General features: G+C 44.3%; 1 protein-coding gene across 2 annotated transcripts in view; it reads left to right on the top strand.

The window, feature by feature from the left end:
* Positions 1 to 18,603, top strand: part of ccdc166 (coiled-coil domain containing 166) — a 32,834-nt gene extending 14,231 nt beyond the window's left edge. For both annotated transcript variants that reach the window (XM_043692029.1, XM_043691940.1), the window contains 4 exons: positions 2,825 to 2,969; positions 6,499 to 6,578; positions 15,537 to 15,713; positions 17,872 to 18,603. In XM_043692029.1, the coding sequence (XP_043547964.1) occupies positions 2,825 to 2,969; positions 6,499 to 6,578; positions 15,537 to 15,713; positions 17,872 to 18,363 (894 nt within the window). In that variant the 3' untranslated portion in view covers positions 18,364 to 18,603. The remainder of the gene's footprint in view (positions 1 to 2,824; positions 2,970 to 6,498; positions 6,579 to 15,536; positions 15,714 to 17,871) is intronic.
* Positions 18,604 to 26,456: the final 7,853 nt, after the last annotated feature.

Below are 26,456 nucleotides of genomic sequence, written 5' to 3'. Positions count from 1 at the left end.
TTATGAAACACTCTCCACTTGGCTGGATGGGGCAGCTCCAACGACACTGAAAAAGCTTGACATCATCCGGGACAAAACAGCCCGCTTGATTGGCACCACATCCACTCGGCTCATGCCCGAAATGTCGATTCTCCTGTTCCTTGGATGCTGCCTGACCTGCTGCGCTTTTCCAGCAACACATTTTCAGCACCACATCCACTCTTCCCAGCACTGATGCTGAGTTGCAGCAGTGTCTACTATCTACAAGATGCAGTGCAGAAACTCATCAAAGATCCTCAGACAGCACTTTCCAAACCCAAGACCACTTCCACCTAGAGGACAAGGCAGCAAACACCTAGGAACACCACTACCTGCAAGTTCCCTTCTGAGCCACAAACCATCCTGATTTGGAAATATATCGTCATGCCTTCACTATTGCTGGGTCAAAGTCCTGGAACTTGGGCAATTGTAGGTCAATGTACAGCGCTGAACACTAGCAGTTTAAGAAGGCAGCTCGCCACCACCTTTTCAAAGGTAACTAGGGCTGGGCAAAAAATTCGATGACCAGTCAGTGATGCCCAAGTCTCATGAACGAATTTGAAAAGGGGAGAGATTGTCTTATAAGTACAAGTTCAACAGGTTGAGACTTTACTTCCTGGAGTTTAGAAAAATGCGAAGTGATCTCTTTGAAATATATAGAATTCTTAAGGGGCTTGACAGGGTAAGCACTGAGAGGATGTTTCCCCTAATGGGAGAGTCTCGGACCAAAGATCATAGTTTCAGAATAAAGGGATGCTAATTTAAGAGTGAAGTAAGGAGGAATTTCTCTTCTCAGAGACTGAGAGTTTTTGGAACTCAAAGAACTCTGGGGGCAGAGTCCATAAGATCATAAAACATAGGAGCAGAACTTAGTCCATTCAGCCCATCGGGTCTGTTCCGCCATTCGATCATGGCTGATAGGTTTATCAACCCCATTTTCCTGCTTTCTCCCTGTAACCTTTGATCCCCTTGGCATCAAGAACTTATCTATCTCTTATTTTAAATATACTCCACTATGACCTCCACTACCTTCTCTGGCAATGAATTCCACAGATTCACCACAGTCTTTACCTCCATTTTAAAGGGTCTTCCCTTTACTCTAAGGCTGAACTCTCAGGTCTTCGTTTCTCCTACCAATGGAAACATCTTCCCTGCGTCCACTCTCACCAGGCTATTCAGTATTCTGTAAGTTTCCGTCAGATTCCTCCCATATCCTTCTAAACTTCATTGAGTATAGTCCCAGAGTCCTCAAAAGTTCCTCATGTTAAACCTTTCATTCCTGGGATCATGATTGTGAACCTCTCTGGACTCGGTCCAGGACCAGTACATCTTTCCTAAGGTATGGGGCCTCAAGTTGCTCACAGTATTCTAAATGTGGTCTGACTAGAGCCTTATAAAGCCTCAGAGGTACATCCCTGCTGTTATATTGTAGTCCTCTCAAGATGTATTTGCATCCTGCAAATTTACCTTAAGAGAACTCTGGACTAGAACTCCCAAGTCCCTTTGCACTTCAGATTTCTGCATTTTCTCCCCATTTAGAAAATAGTCCAAGCATCTATTCTTCCTGCCAAAGTGCAAGAGACCTCACATTTTCCCACGTTTTACTCCAACTGTCACTTCTTTGACCACTCTCCTAACCTGTCCAAATCATTCTGCAGCATCCCCGCCTCCTCAATGCTACCTGTCCCTCATCTGCAAACATAGCCAGAATACCCTTAGTTCCTTCATCCAGATCATTAATGTATAAAGTGAAAAGTTGTAGTCCTAACATTGACCCTTGTGGAAATATAACGTGGGAAAGGCTTCCATCCTGAGAAGGACCCTTTTATCTCCACTTTCTACCTTCTGCCAGACAGCCAAGTTGTTACCCATGCTGGTACCTTGCCTGTAACATCATGGACCCTTATCTTACTCAGCAGCCTAATGTGCAGCACTTTATCAAAGGCTTATGGAAGTCCAGATAGTTAACATCCATTGGCTCTCCTTAGTCTAACCTGCTCATTACTTCATCAAAGAATCCTAACAGATTTGTCAGGCATGACCTCTCCTTGATGAAACCATGCTGACTTTGCCCTATTTTACCATACACTTCCAAGTATTCAAAAATCTCATCCTTCACAATGGATTTCAAAATCTTCCCAACAACTGAGGTCAGGCTAATTGGCCTGTAATTTTCCATCTTTTAAACTGACTTCCTTTTTAAACAGGGGTGTTATATTAGCAATTTTCCAGTTCTCTGGGATCCTCCCTGATTCCAGTAATACCTGAAAGCTCACCAGTAAAGCCTGTGCTACCTCTTTGGCTAGCTCCTTCCGTCCTTATGTATGTTTAAGGCTGAGATAGATTCTTGATCATTAGGGGAAAGGGCATGAAAGTGGATATGAGGAATGTCAGATCAGCCATGTTCCTATTGACTAGCGGAGCTGGCTCGAGGGGCCAAACAGTCTGCCCTTCTTCCTATTTCTTTTGATCTTATATTCTGAAGAATGGTCACTGAATGCTGTTTTCTAACACTGTTTTCCATCTACAGATGGTGTCAAGCCTGCTGAATTTTTCCAGAAATTTCAGTTTTTTTCCCAGATCTTGAGTATCACACTTCTTTGTTTTACATGACTGCAATTGCTGCCAGTGCATTATCCCATTACCTAGTGTGTATTATGGTTTCTGAAATACAAGACAAACTAAGCATTAGCCAATACATAAATCATTTAACTCCTCCAATATTATTAGTTAATCAGCATTTTTTGACTGTGCAGGTAAACATGGATTTCTAAAGTTTGACACATTTTAATTCTAACTGGTTTAGCACGAATACATCGTACAAATGTCCAAAAGGACTGAGAAAAGGCAGAGTCAGATTATTACGCTTAATGATCAGAATCACCAGAGCCTGGAAGAAATCAGGACTGAAAAGGAGAAAATACTGGCTGAATTTGAGGTACAGAAACAAGGTTTGTTCAAATGCAAATCATACTCTTTGGCATGAGAGACAAATTGCCTCATTCTTCACTCTGCATTGCAATAGCCACCAACCATAATTCCCCACAAATAAGATTCATATAGGAAGCAATTCATTGGAAGGTCACTGTCTGATGCCTGCGATGAGGTGGTTCTCTTACGAAGGAAGGAACGACAGGATGAGCCTGTATTACTTGGAGTTGAGAAGAATGAGAACCTTATTGAAACATATACGATTCTGAGGGGGCTTCACAGGGTGGCAGTTGAGAGTGTTTTTGCCCTCATGGGGGTGGGGGAGATGGGAAGTCAAGATCAATGGGACACAGTTTCAAAATAAGAGAGTGTCCCATTTGAAATGGATGTGACAAATTCCTTGTCTCAGAGATTGTTAGTGCTTGGGATCTCCTCCACAGAGAGCAGGGAAAGCAGGCTCTGCATGAGAATTGAGATGAAGTCAAATATTAAGTGGCTCAAGAGCTGAATTGCCTAATCCTGGTACCTGCTCCTTATCAGGGCTGACTTAAGGAGAGATTTAAATTACAAGGCACAAAGGTTCTAGGAGCAGGCAGGAAATTGGAATCAAGGCCCTAAATAAATCCTGTTGACTGGCAGAACAGGCTCAAGGGGCTAAAGGTCTTTTCCTGCTCCCATTTATTCTGCCTTTATTTGATCCATTACATTTGGCTTTATGAATGTTCTTTCCAATTAGTAACTCCCCTTGTTCTTTATCAATAGTGCTGCACACCTGTTATTTGTAAGTGCTTCTCCAGTTCTCACTTTTTAAAGTTATGAGTGAATCTGCTTTCATCTTTTCAGGCAGTGCTTTCCACATTGCAGCTGGCTGGGTCGGAACAAATGTTCATCTCTCCCCTGATTATTAGCCAATTATATCCTGTGGTCACTGATCCTCCTGGAAGTGGAAGCAGTTATTCCCTACTTACTTGACTAAAACACCTCATCATTTTCAGTTAAATCACTCTTTAATCCTCCAAGGAGAGATTTTCCAGTTCCTCTAATCTCTGTCCGTAAGTGTTGTCCAATTATCAATGGAACAGTTCCTGTAAATCTCTTCTAAACCTCCTCTAAAAAGCCTTGACATTCTTTCTAAAGGGTGCTACTTGTAATGAGTACAGCAGAAGTCTGTACTAAGGGGTTGATAGGTTACTGAGAGAGATAATCGTTTTGCTGCTCAGAGAATCCAGGACGGGGAGAAAAGCTTAATTTTTAGAAGTTTTTTTTCATGGGGTTTGAGATTTGATGGCAAGGCCAGTGCTGAGGTTGGGGTCCATTGCAGGTTTTTAATTTTTAAATTTCTGAAGTGTTTGCAAGTTCAAAAGAAATAAAAAAAATACTGCATTTGTTTAGTACTTTTCACAAGCACCAGGTGTTTGAATGCATTTTTTAAAGCTAATGAAGCACTTTTCAGGTGTCATCACTGTTGTAATGTCAGAAACCCAGAAGCCAATTCACATGGAATAACGATATAATAATTATATTCATAATAATCATGACCAACAATATAATGACCAGATAATCTGTTTTTGTATATAATCAATAAATAGTGACAAGAAAAGAGAGAAACTCCTTGACTTTTTTTTGAATCTTGTGCATCCACCTGAGAGGGCAGACAGGATCTTAGTTTAACATTGCAACCAAAAGATGGCACCTTGAACAATGCAGCATTCCCTCTGGACTGCCCTGGTGGGATGGCCTTGACTTCTTGTTTTAGGCCTAGAACTGGAATTGAATCCAGAATCTTTTGACTTAAGAGGCAACAGTGTTACTTAGTTATATTGACGTTTTATTTAAACTGTTCAAGGAAGGCTGGCTAGGCCAGCATTTATTGTCCATCTCTCGATGAGAAGGTGGGGATGGAACTGCTGCAGTCCATGTACTGTATGTAGATCCACAATGCTATTAGGGAGGGAATTCTCGGATTTTGACCCAGTGACAGTGATGGAACAGAAATGTATTTCCATGGAGAAAGTGAGGATTGCAGATGCTGGGGATCAGAGTCGAGAGAGTGGTGTTGGAAAAGCACAGCAGGTCAGGCAGCTTCTGAGGAGCAGGAGATTCGACGTTTCGGGCATAAGCCCTTCATCAGGAATGAGGCTTGTGGGTCAGGGCTGAGAGATAAATGGGAGAGTGTGGGCTTGGAATATGAGGCAATCCTCCTTCAGGCATCGGGCGGTAACGGTTTGGCGGTGGAAGAGGCCTAGGACCTGGATCATTTCAGAGAACATCTCTGGGACACCCACACCCACAAACCCCACTGCCCCATGGCTGAACACTTCAATTCTCCCTCCCACTTTGTCAAGGCCATGCAGGTCCTGGGCCGCCTCCACCACCAAACTGTTACCACCTGGAGGAAGAACGCCTCATATTCCACATTGGGACCCTGTAACCACACGGGATAAATGTGGATTTCAACAGCTTCCTTATTTCCCTTCCCCCCCCCCCCGCACATTATCCCAGTCCCAAGCCTCCAACTTGGCACCGCCCTCCAGACCCGTCCATTACTCCCCCCTCTGACCTATCACCTTCTTTCTCACCTTCATCCACCTATCACTTTCCCAGCTACCTCCCCCAGTCCCACCCCCTCTCCCAAATATATTTCCAAGTCAGGATGGTGAATGGTTTGGAGGGGAACTTGCAGGTGGTGGTGTTCCCATGTATCTACTGCCTTTATCCTTTGGGATGGAAGTGGTTATGGATTTGGAAGGTGCTACCGAAGGACCTGGGGCTGAATATTTGAGTTGGGGTGGTGAAACAAACAGATGTTATAATGGTTTCTGTGTGCTGAATCTATGGAAGAGACAGTTACTAGTCTGGGAATTTTGAAAAGTTGCCTCCTTAATTGACATGGAGACAAGATTCCTGTCTAATCTAGAATAAAGCCTGAGATCTCGTGTGAGACATTCCAGCTTCAGAGGCACAGAGGTTTCAATAAAGGGTGAGAGGATGCTTTAACAAACACATCTCACAAATTGTTTTCATTTAACTTTTAAAACAGTCAGGTCATCACTGGAGGTGTTGGAGGATAGGCAGCTTATATGTAATTGAGATGATATTTGAGTGGTGGATGTGTACAGGGTATCTTTTGAGTAAGGTGCCACTCTTTATTCCTACCATTTTTTGTCTGGACCACAAAAAACACTCTGCCCATTCTGGCCTGCCTGCCTGCCTGGACAATGGTGTGGATAATGCCTTATCCTCCTCAATAGACTTGCTGACCAACCTTATAGACCTTCAATTAATCATTACTGTCAGCGCCTGCCTGTCTGGCAATATCATGAGCTGCTGTTTCTATCTAACAATGACTACATTACAAATTGTCCTTAGAGCTTCTTTGACTATGTGAAATATGGTCTATAAATGTAAGACTTCCTTTGGTGTGACATACAGGAAATATTTTAGCTGAAGTGTAATTTATGAACATTTATAGCATTGATGGTACTGAATGCGGATAGTCACAAAGCTGGGAAATACCCATCTATTTTTGTTCCTCTCTGCTTTCTTCAGAACTGGAAATCACACAAATACAGAAAGAAAATGATCTGGCTCAGCTTAAGAAGGAGATTGAAGACCTGGGGGAATATAAAGTAAGTGAACCCCTCGCCTGAGCAAAGCATTTCAGCTGGACAGGATTTTATTTTGGCAATCTAACCAAATCTTTATCCAATACTCTGTTGTCCAGTAAAGTAACCATTAGCGATGAGAGTTCAAAACTCCTCACTGCTGTTTTAAAAATCCGCATGTATAAAGCTGGTCACAGGAAAAGTGACCTGTCTGACACTTTGCAAATTCAAGGTATGGGCCAAGAATGGTTTAGATAGCATCGTATCTTCCTGTGGCCAGATGAGGTACCTCACATGATCATGTGCTTGTCAGATCATTAACTGTCTAAGTTATTCAGCGAGTCACTTGTAACAAGTGAGCTAGGAATTCTTGCCACTGGCAGGACTTTCTAGTGCTGCAAGTTCTAATGCAATATTTAAAAGTCAACTGGACACCATTTCAGTTTCTGCAAGCTATGAATCTGTGGTGGTTGTCATTAAAAATCCAGAACTGACTTCCAAGAAGAAGTCAGGTTTAGTGGTGCTGCTGGATGGAGTCGCCAAAGGAAGGTCTCATCCAGTTCCCAGGGGATGGCATCACGTGAAAGTGATGGCATGCAGAAAGTGAATGCTTGCCCTACAGGAGTGGGTGGCATTATCTTCTCTCTGTGACCACACGTTCACAGGGGCATCACTTGACTCTGCTGCTGCACAGTCATTGGCAGCAAGGTCCTTCATCGAATTCATGATGACCACTCCAAGGGGCACGTTTTCCTCTGAAAATGTATTCCAAGTGCCTGATCTGACATGGAGACGGGTGAGAAATGAGAGAGGTCCCCTGGCAGTTTCTTCCTGGGACCCTGCAGGTTGGGCACTGTCAGCAGGTTGGCATGGCTAGAGCTTCAAAGGATGCCTGCCAAAGTCTTCAAGTTCATTGGGATGTCCCAGTCAGTGGGGTTCCTCTCCTCCAGCTCCAACTGCAGATGTCTGGGCTGCACCTGGATATAGTAAATGGAAGACAAAAAGAAATTTGTAAGAACCAATCAGTGCAAGTGATGTTCAATCATTGTGCATGTTCTGTACTTCTGTTAATATCCATTCATGTGCTCTGTTCTAACCTGTTATAGACAAAAGAACAGTTGCAGCGCAGGAATAGGCCCTTCAGCCCCACCAAGACTGGACTGACACATGATGCCTTTCTGCACTAAAAACCTTTTGTTTCTCTATGGTCTGTAGCCCTGTATTCCTTGCCTATTCATGGAACTGTCAAGATGCCTCTTTAGCATTGCTATTGCAGCCTCCACTCTACTTCTGGCAGCACATTCCAGGCACTTACCACACTCTGGGTTAAAATAAAATCTGCATGTCACATCATGTCTCACCTTGAACCTATGTTCTCTAGTAATTCACATTTCTACCCCAGGCAAAAGATTCTGACTATCCAATCTGTCCACACCTCTCATAATTTTGTAGACTTCTGTCAGGTTACCCTTCAGACTCTGGTGTTCAAGTGAAAAGAAATCAAGTTTGTCCAATTTCTCATAGCTAATACCCTCCAAGCCCCCCAGGCAACATCCTGGGAAACCATCTCTGTACCCTCTCTGAAGCCTCCACATCCTTCTGGTAGTGTGGCAACCAGAATTGTGCACGATGTTCCAAATGTAGCCGAACTAAAGTTCTATACAACTGCGACATGACTTGACAGTTTTATACTGTCTACCCTAATTGGTGAAGGCAAACAAGCCATATGTCTCTTGACCACCTTATTCACTTCTGTTGCCACTTTCAGAAAACTATGGACCTATGCGGCCAGATGCCTCTGATGCTACTAAGGGTTCTGCCATTTACTATATACTTCTGTCCTACATAAGATTTCCCAGCATGCATCACCTCGCATTTGTCCAGATTAAACTCAATCTATCATTTCTTCACCCAAGTTTCCATCTGGCCAATATCCTGCTGTGTCGTCTGGAAGTCCTCTTCACTACCTTTGTTATCTGCAAACATACCAATCAGCCCACATACGTCCTCTAAATCATTTAGATCTATATTATGAGCAACAGGGGTCCCAGCACTGATACCTGCAGAACACCACTGGTCGCAGATCCCTTCTACTGATACTCTGTCTTTTATGATTAAGCAGGTTTTGTATCCATTTTACCAGATCATTGCAGATCCATGTTAATTTCACCTTTTCTATCAACCTGTCTTGAGGAACCTTGCCAAAGGCCTTGCTAATGTCCATGTCAACAAAATTACTGACCTGCCATCACCAATCATCTTTGTCATTTCCTCAAAAAACTCAATTAGGTTTGAGAGACATACCTTTCCTGCACAAAGCCATGCTGCCTATTGCTAATAAGTCCATACTTTTCCAAATATGAGTAAATCCTATCCCTAAGAATCTTCTCCAAGAACTTCCAAGGCTCACTGGCTTGTAATTTTCCGATTGTCCCTGTTACCCTTTGTAAACAAAGAACAACACTGGCTATTCTTCAGTCCTCTGGACCTCTCCTGTGACTAAAGAGGATACAAAGATTTCGTACAAGGCCCCAGCAATTTCCTCACCTACCTCCCTCAGCATTCTGGGATAGATCTCATCAGTTCCTGGGAACTTGTCTACCTTAATACTTTTTTCAAAACACCCAGAACCACTTTTTTTCATATTTATGTACCCCATAATATCAACATATCTATTCCAAGACTCACCATCCACCATGTCCTCCTCATTTGTCAAGAAGATCACTCACTTCTTCCAGTTCCACACAAAATTCCCTTCTTTGACCTTGAATGGACGTACCCTTTCCCTAGCTACCCTCTAGCTCCTTATATACATGTAAAACACCTTGGAATTTTCCCTAATTGTTTTTGCCAAAGACCTTTCATCGCCCTTCGTAGCCCTCTGAATTCCTTATTTGAGCTCTTTCCCGCTCTTTTTGTATTTTTCGAGAGCTCTGTCTCTCTGCTGTTCCTTAAACCTTATGTAACTTCCTTTTCCTTTTTGACTAAAGTCTCATTTTCATTTGCCATCCAAGATTTCTGAATCTTGCCATCCTTATCTTTCATTTTCTCAAGAATATGCTAGTCCTGAACTCCAGTGAACTGGCCTTTGAAATGTTCCCACATGCCAGATATAGGTTTACCCTCAAACAATCGCCCTGACCTACATTGCCCAGCTCCTGCCTGTTGTGGTAGTTAGCCTTCCCCCAATTTAACCCAAGGATTACTGTTGTCCTTATCAATAAGTAACTTTAAACTTAGAGAATTATGGTCACTCTTCCCAAAATCCTCTCCTACTAAAAGTTCGATCACTTGGCTGGGTACATTCCCCAACAACAGGACTATTATGCTCTTTCCCTAGTTGGATACATAGTGTATCCTGGCCACACCTAACAAAGACCTCCCCCCCCACACCCCAATCCCCCATCCTCATCCCAGCTCTAAGTTAAAATCACCCACCACAGCATCTTGCTGTTTTCACATTTGTGCATAATCTGTCCACATTCTCTGCTCCTCTATCATCTGCTCACTGGCATCTGTTGGCAGGCGTGTAGTACAATCCCATCAAAGTGATTGCATCCTTTCCTGTTCCTGAGCTCTACCCATGTGGTCTCGATGGATGGGCCCTCCTTTGGTGCAGTTGTGATTGTCTCCCTCATCAGTATCAGTAAACCTATTTTCATCTGTAGATTGAGAAAGTTCTCCAAAACGAAAGTTTAGATTCGATTTCCTACAGTATGGACACAGGCCCTTCGGCCCAACAAGTCCATACTGACCCTCCGAAGAGCAACCGACCCACCCAGACCCATTCTCCTACATTTACCCCCTGACTAATCCACCTATGGGTAATTTAGCATGGCCAACTCACCTAACCTGCACATCTTTGGATTGTGGGAGGAAACCTGAGCACCCGGAGGAAATCCACTCAGACATGGGGAGAATGTGCAAACTCTTGGAATTGAACACGGGTCCCTGGTGCTGTGAGGCAGCAGTGCTAGCCACTGAGCCATCTTGCTGCCCTCAAGTTGTGCATCTTCAGCTAAAAGACCTGCTTTTTAGTCATGTATCTTAGAACCTCTGTCACACTTAGCAATGTAGGTGACTTCAGATCTTCTCACTCTCAGAGAAGCATATATAGGTTGGAGATTGCAGTCAAGATGCTGTTGATGAACTAGGCCTTGGGTGTGTAACTGGTCAACTCTATATATTCTCCTTAAGACAGAGACTGTCGAGTCTATCATGTGTTTACAGGCTTCAGGAGAGAAAGGTCTGGTCTCAGTCTAGGATTCTCACAGCCACGTTACAACATGACACCTGAAGCCAGTGCCCTGCCTTCCTCTCTTATCCAGGCCCATGTCCAGATTCTCATCCTGGTCTTCATCCTCCGAGGTTTCATCACAAACCTGTGTTCCTTCCTCATCCAATATATTACTCCTTTGGGACTGAATTGTGGGCCGTAGCAAACAACTATAATGAGGGAAACCCTGTCTGGGGTATACTGCATGGCACCAGTCTAGCCATCAAAACTGATGGCCTGTTCTGCTGTGGTCCTGGTTGAAGGGTGTACATGAGCAAGTTTTTATCAGTTGAGTTTGATAAGACCCACTTATTTGGCGTTTCAGTCCTTATGGCGAGCGGCATGTCTGATGTCTGCCCTATCTTACCATGTGTCATTCCTGGATCAACTCACCAACTGGGGATCCTGGAATTGACTGGCATCCTTGGCACCAGTGCCGTGTTTAAAAGGTTATTGTACTCCTGGACAAGCCTGGTCAGTCTGGAGCTGCCCTGCACAGTGCCTGACATGGCAGTTCAAGACATTCAGCACCCTGCTTTGTGGGTACGGTTCTGGAAGATGGGGTGGTACACAGGCAGGAATCCTTCTTCCCTCAGGGCTAACAGTGGAGGCCTTGACGCCCAGATCATGCTAGCCTGCTCTGAGGTTACAAATCAGGTTAAAGCAGCCTCATAGTCATACAGCACAGAAACAGACCATTCAGCCCAGCTCATCCCTGCCAACAGGGGTTTCCAAACTTAACTAGTCCCATTTGCCTGCATTTGGTCCATATCAAGTCTAAATTTTACAATCACTGTACCTGTCCAAATGTCTTTCAAAATGTTGTAATTGTACTCACTTCCACCACTTCCTCCAGGAGCTCGTTCTGTATGTGCACCAGCACCTGGGTGAAAAAATTGCCCTTCAGGACTCTTTTAAATCCTTTTCCTCTCATCTTAAACCTATAGCCTCTATGCCCCTCATGACTTTATATACCTCTAAGGTCATCCCTCAGCCTCCTACGCTCCAGGGAAAAACATCCCAACCAATCCAGCCTCTCCTTTTAACTCAATCATCCAGCCTCGGTAACATCCTTGTGAATCGGTTTTGCAATTTTTCCAACATAATAATATCCTTCCTATAGAAGGGTGACCAGAATTGGTCACAGCACTCCAAATACAGCCCTTACAGCTGTAAGTGATGTGCCAACTCCTGTAATCAGTGCTGACTGATGAAGGTAAATGTGCTAAAACTCTTCTTTACTCTCCTGTGATGCCACTTTCAAGAAGCCGTGTATCTGCACCTCTAAGTCACTCTGTTCAACATACTCCTCAGGGCTCTCCCATTAACATTAACATCAGTTGATCAAGACCCCGTTGTACTCGTCTTTAGATAATGTTATAGAATCCCTACTGTGTGGAAACAGTCTATCTGGCCCAACAAGTCCACACTGACCCTACGAAGAGTAACCTACCCAATCCCATTCCCCTACACCTAACCCACACATTCCTGAAGACTATGGCCAATTCACCTAAATGCATATTTATAAGATTGTGGGAGGAAACTGGAGCACCGGAGGAAACCCACACAGACACAGGGAGAATGTACACTCACTCATGGCTGTTGATGATACAAATATCTCTGCTAGGGGCCCCGCAATTTCTTCCCTCGCCTCCCACAGTGGCCTGTAATACACATTAGGTCCTGGGATTTGTCTGCCTTTATGCATTTTCAGATCTCCAGCACCTCTTCTACTGTAATGTGGATCTTTTGAAGACATCACTATTTATTAACATAAGTTCCTTGGCTTCCATGTCTTTCTCCACAGTAAATACTGATGGGAAATATTCGTTTAGGGGATCTCACCCATCTCCTGTGGTTTAACACATAGATGGCCTTGCTGATTATTCTCTCCTACTCTTTTGCCTTTAATATTTTGAAGAATCGCTGGATTCTGCTAAAGCTATCTCATGTCCTCGTTTTGCCCTCCTGACTTCCCTCTGAGGTGTACTCCCACACCCCCTATACTCATCGAGGAATTCACTTGATCCCAGCTGTTTTACCTGACACAGGAGATGCTGGAGAGTCAGAGTCAAACTGTGGTGCTGGAAAAGCACAGCAGGGCAGGCAGCATCTGAGGAGCAGGAGAGTCAATGTTTCAGGCTTAAGCCTGTTCCCCCTTGAACCACGCCTTCCACCTCCTCAATGACTTTCCTCTTCTTGACCACAGACATCCAGTCCCTATACACACCGCATGATGTAGGCCTCCAAACCCTCCATTTCTTCCTCTCACCAAACCAACCAGCTCTCCTCCACTGACACACTCATTCGATTGGCTGAATTGGTCCTCCCCCTCAACAACTTCTCCTTTGAATCCTCCCACTTCCATCAGACCAGAGTGGTAGCTATGGCGACCCGCATTGGCCCCAGCTGTGCCTGCCTCTTCGTCGGATACATGAAACAGACCATCTTGCACAGGTACACCGGCACCATCCCCCACCTATTCATCTGCTACATAGATAACTGTATTGGAGTCACCTCATGGTCCCATGAGGAGATTGAACAGTTCATCAACTCCACAAATACCTCCTGCCCTGACCTCAAGTTCACCTGGGTCATTTCTGACACCTCCCTCCCTCCACCTCCCTTTCTGGACCCCTCTGTCTCCGGCAACTGACTCAACACGGACATCTATTTTAACCTCACTGACTCCCACCGCTATCTTGACTACACCTCCCCCCCCCCCGCCCAGTAAAAACACGATCCCTTCCTCCCAATTCCTCCTCCATATTTCCACTCCAGGACCTCCCAGATGGCTTCCTATTTCAGGGACTGTAATCCTCCAGCGCATCTCCATGACTCCCTGCATCTCCACCCTTGAACCACACTGCTCCTACTTCCCCCCCCTCCTCCCCGATTCTCACCTTCCACCCCACCATTCTCCAGATACAACGCATCATCCTCCATTTTGGTCACCTACAGTAAGATCAGGGATATATTTCCCTCCCCAACCCCATCTGTGTTCTGCAGAGACCATTCCCTACATGACTCCCTCGTTAGGTCTACACCCCACCAACCCACCCTCCACTCCCAGCACCTTCCCTTGCTGCCACAAGGAGTTAAACCTGTGCCCACATCTCCCCCAACTCCTCCATCCAAGGCCCCAAAGGATCACTTCACATCCAGCAGAGATTTTCCTTTCCACTGTATCTGTTGCTCTTGATGTGGTCTCCTCTACATCAGGGAGACGGCGCCAACTCAAGGATTATCTCTGGGACACGAACCAAACAACCCCACCACCCTGTGGCCGAACACTTCAACTCCCCCTCCCTCTCCCCCACTTGCCAGATGTCCCTTTACCTGTGAACAGTCTCGCCCAATCAATTTTTGGAAGTTCCTGCCTAATACCATAAAAATTGGCCTTGCCCCAATTTAGAACTTGAAACTTGTGGACTGGACCTATCCTTTTGCATAACTAATTTAAAACTAATAGAATTATGGTCACTGGCCCCAAAGTGATCACCCACTAATACCTCAGTCACTTGCCCTGCCTTACTCCCCAAGAGGAGGTTGGGTTTTGTCCCTTCTCTACTAGGGCCATCTACATGTTGATTTGAGAAGATTTTCTTGAACACAAGCAAATTCCTACCCATCCAAGCCCCTAACCCCATGGCAGTCGAAGTGCAAAGTTCAAGTCCCCTACTATTACAGTCCTACACTTACGGCCATCTGTGATCTCCCTACATAGTTGCTCCTCAATTTCCTGCTGACTGTTGGGAGGCTTCTAGCACAATCCCATCAAAATTCTCACCCCCTTATTATTTCTACCTTCCACCCATATAGACAATCCTCCAGGAGTATCCTCTGTAAATACTGCCGTGATGTTTTACCTTATGAAAAGGTAAATAATATTCCCTTTTCTCTCCTGAATCCCTCCTGTCCTCCCTATACCTGTTCCTGTACCCTGAAACATTGAGCTGCCAGTCCTGTCCCTCCCTCAGTCATGTTTCTATAATTGCTATGATGTCCCAGTCCCTTGTTCACATCTATGCCCTGAGTTCATCTGCCTTACCTGACAGGCCAAATGCTCCATTAAGAGGGTAGCTTAGTGGGCTAATTAATGCACCATTTAATGCTACAAAGTTCCTTGAAAGGCCACGAGTAAATGTGGGTGTGTTTGAACTGCTTTCCCTGTGTTTGTTTCATCATCAACTGGGTAGGCACTGCTTTAGTAAAGCCAGTAAAATGGGGATCGTTGGCAGGATTCAAACCTACATGGTTTTCTAATCCATTGACTTAACCACTCAACCACGAAACACCAACTGTTTGGAGGAATGCCCTGCATTGTGTAGCAAGAAGGTCAATGATATTCTACGACCAACCATTTTCTTTCCAATACCTCCATCTCTATCTCCCACATCCGAACAAGGCTCAGCTCAAAATGTTAAGTTTTTCTCTCCACAGAATATTTTCTCCAGCATTTTTTTTGTATTTGTTTCAGATTTCCAGCATCTGTAGTATTTTGCTTTTATCCATGTACGGTCTGACAGCTCATACAGTTGAGGTACCGAACAGCCACCTCTAAAATATGCAGTAGACTACAGAGCCATTGGGAAATGCCTGTGGAACTGGACTGCACTGGGAATAAGATTGGCCAGGGGAAAGAGGAATCAATGAGAAATTTAAAAAACAATTGCAAACTAAATGGTTTTGTCCTCCCTAATTAGGAATTGCGGGAGCAGCAGCTGGCAAGAATCAGCGAACTGGACGGTCTGGTGATGGAAGCCCGGGCCAAACATTCTCAGTGTGTACATGATCTCAAACTCAACTTCAACAAGGAGAAGGCTGAGTATAAACAGAATGCCAGGAAGATGGTGAAACAGCTGGAGAAGGATGCGAACAAGGTGAGTAACAGGAGTCTCAGTCTTTCAAACTCCAAAAGCAGCCCGAAGTAATGATATCATGTGCAGGTAGTTTATCATTATCATTACTTTCCCTTCTTCTCTCTTCAGATTTCTGTCTCAGATATGATTCACTTGAGGCAATCCATTCCCTCAGCCTTCTGCTATGGGTCCATTGAGTTTTGTTGGATAATCAAAGGGCATCACAATAGAGTGATCTCTCTGTGGGTATAACCCCGCTGCAGTAAATAATTGTTCATTCCCTTGCCTGCACCTCATCCACCCAGAGTTACAGTAGGAGGTTCTCATTCATGACTGCAATGAGCTGATTAAACTGCAGTCCAAGGATTGAGCTTGGACTCCGTGTTTCTGTCAGTATCACACTGCATAAGGGACCAGTTAACTCTGTCTCAGTTATATTGATTAGATCAGATTCCCTACAGTATGGAAACAGACCCTTTGGCCCAACAAGCCCACACCGACCCTCCGGTGAGTAACCCACCCAGACCCATTCACCCACCCTATATTTACCCCTGACTAATGCACCTAACACTGTGGGCAATTTAGCATGGCCAATTCACCTGGTCTCCACATTTTTGGATTGTGGGAGGAAACCACAGCACCCAGAGAAAACCCACGCAGCTACAGGGAGAATGTGCAACCTCCACAGAGATAGTTGCCTGAGGATGGAATCAAACCTGGGTCCCTGGTGCTGAGGCAGCAGTGCTAACCACTGAGCCACCGTGTTGCCCCTGGTGAGTCTCTGATTCACTGTTAATTTCTTAGGTATTTCTGGCACATTCACTTCTTTCTGTACTGTTAATACTTGATTTATAAACCCAGGGTGTCTGAGCCTTTGTAATCACTTTCTCAACTTACCTTACTACCTTCAGTGAGACATTGGCTGTGTTGTAATGTCAGGAAATATCACAGCCAATTTTCACACAGTAAGGGAAGTAGGATTCCATAACTAAAGACCTAGTACCAGTTTGAGTTCAATGTGCCGACTTATCTTCTCCGGGCTAAAAACTGGATGAATCCATGAGAAATGCAAAATGCATCCGAAATCCAACGTGTGGAAAACATCTTGGCAGTCATCAATATTCTGACGTTGGGGTTGAAGGAAAATCATGAGCCTGTAGGGGAGGCAGTGTTATAATGGTAACGTCATTGAACTAATCATCCTGAACCCCAAGTTAATGTTCTGGGAATTCAGTAAAAAGTCTGGAATAAAAAGTTAGCCAATGACAACCGTTGTTCAGTGTTATAAAAACCCATTCGGTTCCCTAATACCCATTAGGAAAGGTCACCTCCATCCTGACCTGGTCTTATGTGTGACTCCAGATCTACAGCAATGTGGTTGACTCAACTGCCCTCTGGGCAATTAAAAATCAGCAGTAAGTTCATCGAACAAATGAAAAAAGAAAGTGCCAGCAGTGGAATCTGCTCAGCAGTTTATAACCTCAGGCCAGCTCCTAATTGGTTATATGTTGGGCTCATGTTCAATTGGGGCAGGCAGCTGAGAAGCCTCAGGAGTGCCAGTTGGAGGGGAATGCTGTCGAGAATTTTCTCAGAGGGAACGCCCCTGCAATTTTGCAAAGTCAACCCCAAGATACCATGGGAGACCATCAGAGTTTCTATGGTGGCCTCCCTTCATGGCACTGCTTTCCCTGTGTTTGTTTCATCATCAACTGGGTAGGCACTGCTTTAGTAAAGCCAGTAAAATGGGGATCATCGTTGGCAAGATTCAAACCTACATGGTTTTCTAATCCATTGACTTAACCACTCAACCACGAAACCTAGCCTTCAGCAAAACACCAGTAGCACTGCAAAAAGAAAAGCCCCTGGATGGGCCTTGGTTATCCTTAATTGGCTGTCCACTCCAAGGATTCAATGAGACTGTCTACCTGCTCCCGGGAGTCAGTAAAATCCTGGCTGTTCACAAGTTTGACAAGTGCTCAGAGGCAGAGTCAAAGTCCATAATGCAAGATGTGAATACGCTTAACCAAAATGGGGCTGTACATGCTGTAAATAACAAGATCCAAATAGGTAGCACAAAGGTGGTTTTAAAAGGCTGAATATTAATAGGAGCAGGGAGCAACCTGATATATATAATATATACATATATAGTTTCAAATTGTGCCCTGTGTCTATCCCACAGGAGGCAGTCTGCTGTCTAATTGAGCATATTGAATCTATCAAGATGGAGAACCAGCAGCTGAGAGAGGTATTGGTGTGTTTGATCGAACGGTCCCGAGTTCTCCATGTGCAACAGGAGGAGCTGGAGGCTCAGCACACGCAGCTGCTCCAGGAGAGAGACTACTGCACCAAGTTGAGGACACTGCGGTACAGGAAGCAGCTTAGTGAGTATGTGGAGCCAAGGGTCAAGGAGGAATCAGACACCAAGGAGCAGCCAAAGGAACAGGTGGAGCCAGAAACCAAGGAGCTGCCAAAAGTCAAGGGAGAGCCAGAAACTAAGGAGCTGTCAAAAGCCAAGGGAGAGCCAGAAACCAAGGAGCTGCCAAAAGTCAAGGTGACACTTGATACTGAGGAGTCATCAGACACCAAGGAGTCATCGGAAACTAAGGAAGAGCCGACTCTTGAGGAACAAGATGACGAGGATTTAGACAGTGATGAACTAGAAGATGGGTAGCTGGAGAAGCTGGAAGAGGCTGCGTGGGAGAACATAGGAAGTGGCAGAACCATGAAGGTTGAAACAGAAAAATCATATTCAATTCATCAGCTGCCTTTCCAGTGTAAATAATGAGAGATCCTCCTTGATTCAAGGAAGTTATTAGACTTAATTAGACATTTTCTAATATTGTTTCCTTTTCAAAATTCTGCAATCTTATTTTTGTCTCCATCAATGAATATTAAACTGCCTTGAGTATGAGTAGTTCCTTGAAATTTTTTTAATGGTCAGCTGCATTGCTATGGGTCTAAAGTTGCACATAGTTAGAACAGCAAATTTCCTTACCTAAAGGATGAACCAGAATGCATCTTAATAATGAGCTCTCTAGGCCACGTCATTGGTGTGAAAAACTAATGTCAGGGCACAAATCACAAAACTCATTGTGCACAGTTACCCATGTTCGCCTGGTGGCGCATATGCCACTCGTACCTTACTCATCCAGTGTTGCCACCACCACCACAGCTCTATTGTATTTAAAAAATAAGTAGTTATAGTGTCTTCAAGCAATGAAGTTAGACAAATCCAAATCGTCTCCATCTGTAAAGATCTTAATCCTGAGAGATCCTAACATTCTTGCATTGTAATATCTATTACAATCTGAATTATTTCAGGGTTCTCCATTATGTCAAGTCAGCATAAGGAGGGAGGAAGTGGGTATTCTAAAAGGCATTAAAGTGGACAAGTCCCCAGGTTCGGATGGGATCTATCCCAGGTTGCTGAGGGAAGCGAGAGAGGAAATAGCTGGGGCCTTAACAGATATCGTTGCAGTATTCTTGAACACTGATGAGGTCCTGGAGAGCTTTGGGCGGCACAGTGGTTAGCACTGCTGCCTCACAGTGCCAGAGACCTGGGTTCAATTCCCGCCTCAGGCGACTGACTGTGTGGAGTTTACACATTCTCCCGTGTCTGCATGGGTTTCCTCCGGATGCTTCGGTTTCCTCCACAGTCCAAAAATGTGCAGGTTAGGTGAATTGGCCATGCTAAATTGCCCATAGTGTTAGGTGTAGGAGTAAATGTAGGGGAATGGGTATGGGTGGGTTGCGCTTCAGTGGGCCTTTGTGGACTTGTTGGGCTGAAGGGCCTATTTCCACACTGTAAGTAATCTAATCTAATCTAAAAACTGGAGAATTCTAATGTTGTCCTCTTATTTAGGAAGGGTAGCAGGGATAAACCAGGTAATTCTAGACCGGTGAGCCTGACATCAGTGATAGGGAAGCTGTTGGAGAAGATACTGGAGGATAGGATCTATTTACATTTGGAAGAAAATGGGCTTATCAGTGATAAGCAGGCAGGAGGTTGTAAGGACACAGCAAGCCAAGCAGCATCATGCGGAGAAGTCAACGTTTTGGGTGTAACCCTTATTCAGTACTGGGGATGGGTGTAGGGGGAGCTGCTGATAAAGGGTGAGGCGGGGACAGGCTGGTGAAGAGGGTATGACCTGGTTGGTCAATGGGAGGCATAAATCCAGTTGGTGGCAGGAAGGGATGGAATGGAGGGGGAGGGGCTGGGAAGGGAGGTTATTTGAAATTGGAGAATTCAATGTTGCATCCTCTGGGCTGTAGGCTGTCCAGGCAGATGAGGTGTTGTTCTTCCAATTTGCAGTTTGGTTCATTGTGGTAATGGAGTTGGCCAAGGATGGTCACGTTGGAAAGGAAGTGAGAATGGAATTAAAATTGGTGACTGGGAGATCCGGTCGGCCCCTCCCTGCAGTTTTTTTGTCTCTATCAGTGATGGGCAGCATGGTTGTGTGGAAGGAAGGTCATATCTTACTAATTTAGTAGAATTCTTCGAGGAAGTGACAAAGTTGATTGATGAGGGAAGGGCTGTAGATGTCATGTACATGGACTTCAGTAAGGCATTTCATAAGGTTCCTCATGGTAGAAAGTTGCATGGTAGGTAGAGAGTAGTAGTGGAAGGAAATTTCTCAAAATGGAGAACTGTGACCAGTGGTGTTCCACAGGGATCCACTGTTGCGTGTTATATATATAAATGATCAGGAGGAAGGTATAGGTGGTCTGATTAGCAAGTTTGCAGATAGTGAAGGGGACTGTCAGAGAATACAGCACAATATAGATAGTTGGGTGGAGAAATAGCAGATGGAGCTCAATCTGGGTAAATGCGCGGTGTTGTATTTTGTAGATCCAATTCTAGAGCTGAGATGGTAAATGGACAAGTCCTGGGGAAAATTGATGTTTAGGTCCATTGTACCCAGAAGGTGGCAACACAGGTCGATAAGAGTGGTCAAGAAGGCATACGGCATGCTTTCCTTCATTGGACAGGATATTGAGTACAAGAGTTGGCAGGTCATGTTGCAGTTGTGTAGGACTTTGATTTGGCCACATTTGGAATACAGCATACAGTTTTGGTCGTCACATTACCAAAAGGACGTGGATGCTTTGGAGAGGGTACAGAGGACAGCGGTAGCTATGAAGAGAAGTTGAATATATTAGGACTATTTTTATTGGAAAGACAGAGGTTGAGGAGGACCTGATTGAGGTCTTTAACATCTTGAGAGGTACAGATAGGGTGGATAGCAAGAAGCTTTTTCCCTAGAGTGGGGGACTCAATTAAACTTTTATTTGTCAGAGTATTGAGTACAGGGGTTGGGAGGTAATGTTGCGGCTGTACAGGGCATTGTAAGGTCACTTTTGGAATATTGTGTGCAATTCTGGTCTTCTTCCTATCAGAAAAATGTTGTGAAACTTGAAAGGGTTCAGAAAAGACTTACAAGGATGTTGCCAGGGTTGAAGGATTTGAGCTATAGGAAAAGGCTGAACAGGTTGGGGCTGTTTACCCTGGAGCGTCGGAAGCTGAGGGGTGACCTTATAGAGGTTTACAAAATTATGGATAGGATAAATAGACAAAGTCTTTTCCCTGGGGTTGGGGAGTCCGGAAATAGAGGGCATAGGTTTAGGATGAGAGGGGAAAGATATAAAAGAGACCTAAGGGGCAACGTTTTCACACAGAGTGTGGTACATGTATGGAAAGGGCTGCCAGAGGAAGTGGTGGAGGCTGGTACAATTGCAACATTTAAGAGGTATTTGGATGGGTATATGAATAGGAAGGATTTGGAGGGATTTGGGCCAGGTGCTGGCAGCTGGGACTAGGTTGGGTTGGGATATCTAGTCGGCATGGACGAATTGGACCGAAGGATCTGTTTCCATACTCTCCATCTCTATGACTAGGGGTGACGAGTTCAAGGTGAGAGGGGAAAAGTTTTAGGGAGATACCCGTGGAAAGTTCTTAATGCAGAGGGTGTGGTTGCCTGGAATGCGTTGCCAGCGGAGGTGGTCACGATAGCGTCACTTAAGATGTATCTAGACAGATACATGAATGGGCAGCGAGTAGAGGGAAACTGATCCTTACAAAAAAAGGCGATAGGTTTAGATAGAGGATCTGGATCAGTGCAGGCTTGGAGGGCCTGTTCCTGTGCTGTAATTTTCTTTGTTCTCTTTTGTTCTATTACATTTTGGGGACCATCATTTTCTCAACTAGAGTCATAGAGATGTAAAGCACAGAAACAGACCCTTCAGTCCAACTCATCCATGCCCACCAGATATTCTAAATTAATCTAGTCCCATTTGCCAGCACTTGGCCCATATCCCTCTAAACCTTTAATATTCACATATCCATCCAGGTGTCTTTTAAATGATGTCATTGCGCTAGCCTCCACCACTTTCTCTGGCAGCTCATTCCATCATCTGCGTAAAAACATTGCCCTTTAAGTCTCTTTTATATCTTACCTCACTCACCCTAAACCTATGCCCTCTAGTTCTGGACTCGCCCACTCCAGGGAAAAGAGTTTGTCTATTCATCCTATTCACGCCCCTCACAATTTTATAAACCTCTATCAGGTCACCCCTCAGCTTCCAACGCTCCAGGGGAAATAACTCCAGCCTATTCAGCCTCTCCCTGTAGCTCAAACCCTCCAATCCTGGCAACATTTTTGTAAATCTTTTTTGATGTTGGATGTCTCATAGAATCACAGAAATGTTATTGTGCCAGAAAAGGCCATTCAGCCCATGTTTCTGCCAGTTGTCCAAATAAGCATTATGATTTATGCCACAGTTCTGCCTTTTCCCTATATGGGTCATTCTGGTATAATTTTGTTAACACAAATTCACTGTAACGTGATTGATGAATTGGGAACGCTGTTTGTATAGCGCTAAGTTTTAAAGTGTGTATTGGTTATAATGTGATTCCGGCTCCATTAGTTTAAATGGTGCCGCTATGACACAGTTTTCTTATAACATGGATTGCACAAGAACAAACTATTGCGTTATAGGAGAAGTGACTGTATCCTTGCTGTTGTTTCTATTCAAATAATCAAATAATGCTCTCATGCTCCAATGAAACCCCCCCTTCAACCACAGTTCTAGGTCATGCATTTCAGACCCAAACAACTTGTAAGAATTTTTTTTGTGTAGGTCACATTACTACTTTTGCAAATTATTTTAAAACTTGTGCCCTCTCATTCTCAATTTTTTTTTATAATGAGTGGAAAGAGTTTCTACCTTTATATCCAGATCTTAAAATTTTGAAACTTCCAATGGAATCTTGCTGTAGCCCTCTTCACTCCAGTGAGAACAGTTGCAACCTCTCCAATCTGTCTTCTAACAGAATTTTCTCATTCCTGGAACCATTTTTGTATATCTCCTCTGCACCCTCTCCAATTGCTTCCTATAGTGTGGCATCCAGAATTGTATAGAATATTCCAGCTGAAGTCTCAAGGCATTTTACAACCAATTAATAATAATAACGACACCTCAAAAATACTTAAGTATGATGTGGAGGTGCCAGTGTTGGACTGGGGTGGATGCAGTTAAAAATCGCACAACACCAGGTATATTTGGAAGTACTAGCTTTCGGAGCACTGCTCCTTCATCAGGTAGCTGTGAGCAGGATCAAAAGACACAGAATTTAAAGCAGAAGATCACAGTGTCATGCAACTGAAACGGTATATTTAACAAACCTAGATTGCTGTTAAGTCTTTCATCTTTAAGAATGAGTTCCAGATTTCAGTTCATTAATACGTAAGTCCCAGAACTTCTTTTCAGTCACATTCTCGAGATAACAAGGTTTTATTAAAAAAAGGTGACATCTCAACTCAGACAATGCATTAAAAGCGTGAGGTTAGAGTCTGTCTGTATTCCAACCTTGTATCAGACTGGTTCTATTTCCAAAGTAGGAATTTATAAATTGTTACATGGACTGACTGCCTACAGATTGTGTGTTTTCTGAGCAAAATAGAATGTATCTGCAATTACAATTCTGCAAATGCACATTCACCCCATAGACTTGTGTGTGTGTGTGTGTGTGTATGTGAGGGGGAGAGAGAGAGACTGTTTGTGGATGTGAGTTTGTGTATTTGCATGTATGTGTGCTTGGTAGAGTGTGTGCATGAGTGTGACGGAGTATAAGCTTGTGAGAGGGCGTGTGTGTGTGTCGGAGTGTGGGGGAAGTGGAACAGGCGAGTACTGACTGATCCGACAAAAGAACACACCCATGAACTAAACAGATGAATCAAGATTTTTGATCCAGTCCTTAAGAGTTTCCTCTGCCCTCTCATCCAACGCACTTCTCGCGTAGAAGGTTTCTACTGCCTTCCAAAGATACACAAAACCAACACACCTGGTCAAGCAATGGAACCCTGTGTGAGAACCTCTCAGGCTATGATGAGGGAATCTTGAAACCCATTGTACAGGAGTTTCTGTAGCAAGACTACAGATTGCTTACAGAAACTCAGCACCCACAGTCTAGTCGAACCAGGAACATTCCTCGTCACAATGGATGTTTCGGCCCTCTACACCAGCATCCCCTACGATGACGGCATTGTGGCAACAGCCTCAGTACTCAACACCAACAACTGTCAATCTCCTAGCACCATCCTACAACTCATCCGCTTCATCCTCGACCACAACGTTTTCACCTTTGACAACCAGTCCTTCATCCAGACACACAGAACAACCATGGGGACCAAATTTGCTCCTAATATGTCAACATTTTCGTGCACAACTTTGAACAAGACTCCTTTGATGCACAGGACCTCCAACCCACATAATACACCAGGTATATGACATTTTCTTCCTCTGGCTCCATGGTGGTGAGTCACTGAAACAACTACATAGTGATACCAACAAGTTTCATCCCACCATCAGACTTAACGTGGATTACTCTTTGGTATCAGTCTCATTCTTGGACACAATCATCTCCATCGAGGATAGGCACTTCAGTACCTCAATCTACTGCAAACCCATGGATAACCTCATGATGCTGTAATTCTCTAACTTCCACCCTAACCATCCCCTATGGACAAGCCCTACACATGCACAGAATCTGTTCAGATGAGGATGAACATGAATTAAACCTGACAGTGAAGGTCACCATCATAAGAACAGGATACAATGCTCAACATCGATCGCCAGTTCCGACGTGCCATAGCGAGAAACTGTAATGACCTCCTCAGGCAACAAACATGGCATGCGACCGATTGGGTACCCTTCGTTGTCCAGTATTCCTGGGAGTGGAGAAACTGCACCATGTTCTTTGCAGTCTGCAACCCATTATCGATGAGGATAACCACCTTGCCAAGACCTTCCCTAAACCTCCACTTCTTGCCTTTAAACAACCACCAAACCTTAAACAGACCATTGTTCACTGCAAACTATCCAGACTTCAGGACAACATCAACCACAACACCGTGTAACCCCGTCACGGTAGCCACTGCATGACGTTCCAGAGTGTTGACATGGATACCATCATTATACATGGGGACACCACCCACCATATACACGTCAGGAAATCATGTGACTCGGCCAACGTTGTCTATATCATACGCTGCAGGCAAGGATGCCCCAAGGTATGGTATCATTGGTGAGATCGACCAGATACGACGACAACGGATGGATGGACACCACGCAACAATCACCAGACAGGGATGTTCCCTCCCAAACGGGCAACACTTCAGTGGCCAGTGACATTTGGCCTCAGATCTTTGGGTGGACCGTCCTCCCAAGGTGGATCTCAGGATACGCAACGCCACTCTGCGTTGTTGCACATCCCAAAGTACACCTTGGAGAATGGTCACCTAAAGGTCCAAGGCTGAATGTCTGGACCCTAACTGGGAGGGAACATCGCAACAACGCAGGCTGGCTGAGCAGAGGCTGATCGTCATGAGGTACCAATGAGGAGGGCCTCAACCGGGATCTTGGGTTTAGGTCACACTATAGGTGACCTCACTACACAATACATTCACACACACACACACTCTTACACATTCATACACTAACGTAGATCCTTTCTCATACACACACTCTCTCAGACACATCCCCCACACCCACTCATATGTTTATACTCCATCACTCATGCACACACAAGTGCAAACACACACTCACACATACTCATACATTCACATGCATGCACATACACATCTAATTCTATGGGGAGAATGTGCATTCGCAGAATTGTAATTGCAGATACATGCTATTTTGTTCAGAAAGCACACAATCTGCAGGCAGTCCATCTATGTAACATTTTATAAATTCCTACTTTGGAAATAGAACCAGTCTGACTTAAGATTGAGATATAGCCAGACTCTAACCTCACACCTTTAATGCACTGTCTGAGATGAGAGGTCACTGTTTTTTATAAACCCTGAAGCTATCTCGAGAATGTGACTGGAAAGAAGGTCTGGGACTTACATATTAATGAACTGAAACCTGTAACCCATTCGAAAAGATGAAAGTCACAACAGCAATCTAGGTTTGTTCAATATCTCATTTCAGTTGCATGATACTGTGCTCTTTTGCTATAAATTCTGTCTTTTGATCCTGCTTCACAGCTCCCTGATGAAGGAGCAGCGGTCTGAAAACGAGTGCTTCCAAATAAACCTGTTGGACTATAAGCTGCTGTTGTGTGATTAGATAGTTCCTATATAACTATATTTATGTAGGAACTGTAAGTAAACGTACATCAAACTCCTCCAAACAGCAATGTGATAATCACCAGGTTGTTTTTGAGAGAGCCAGAGATTGAGGAGTAAATATTAATCAGGA

The sequence above is a fragment of the Chiloscyllium plagiosum genome, chromosome 1 (assembly GCF_004010195.1).
Source record: "Chiloscyllium plagiosum isolate BGI_BamShark_2017 chromosome 1, ASM401019v2, whole genome shotgun sequence".
Classification (NCBI taxonomy): domain Eukaryota; kingdom Metazoa; phylum Chordata; class Chondrichthyes; order Orectolobiformes; family Hemiscylliidae; genus Chiloscyllium; species Chiloscyllium plagiosum.
Note: the sequence above shows the minus strand (reverse complement) of the source record. Positions and strands in the feature narration are given on the sequence as shown.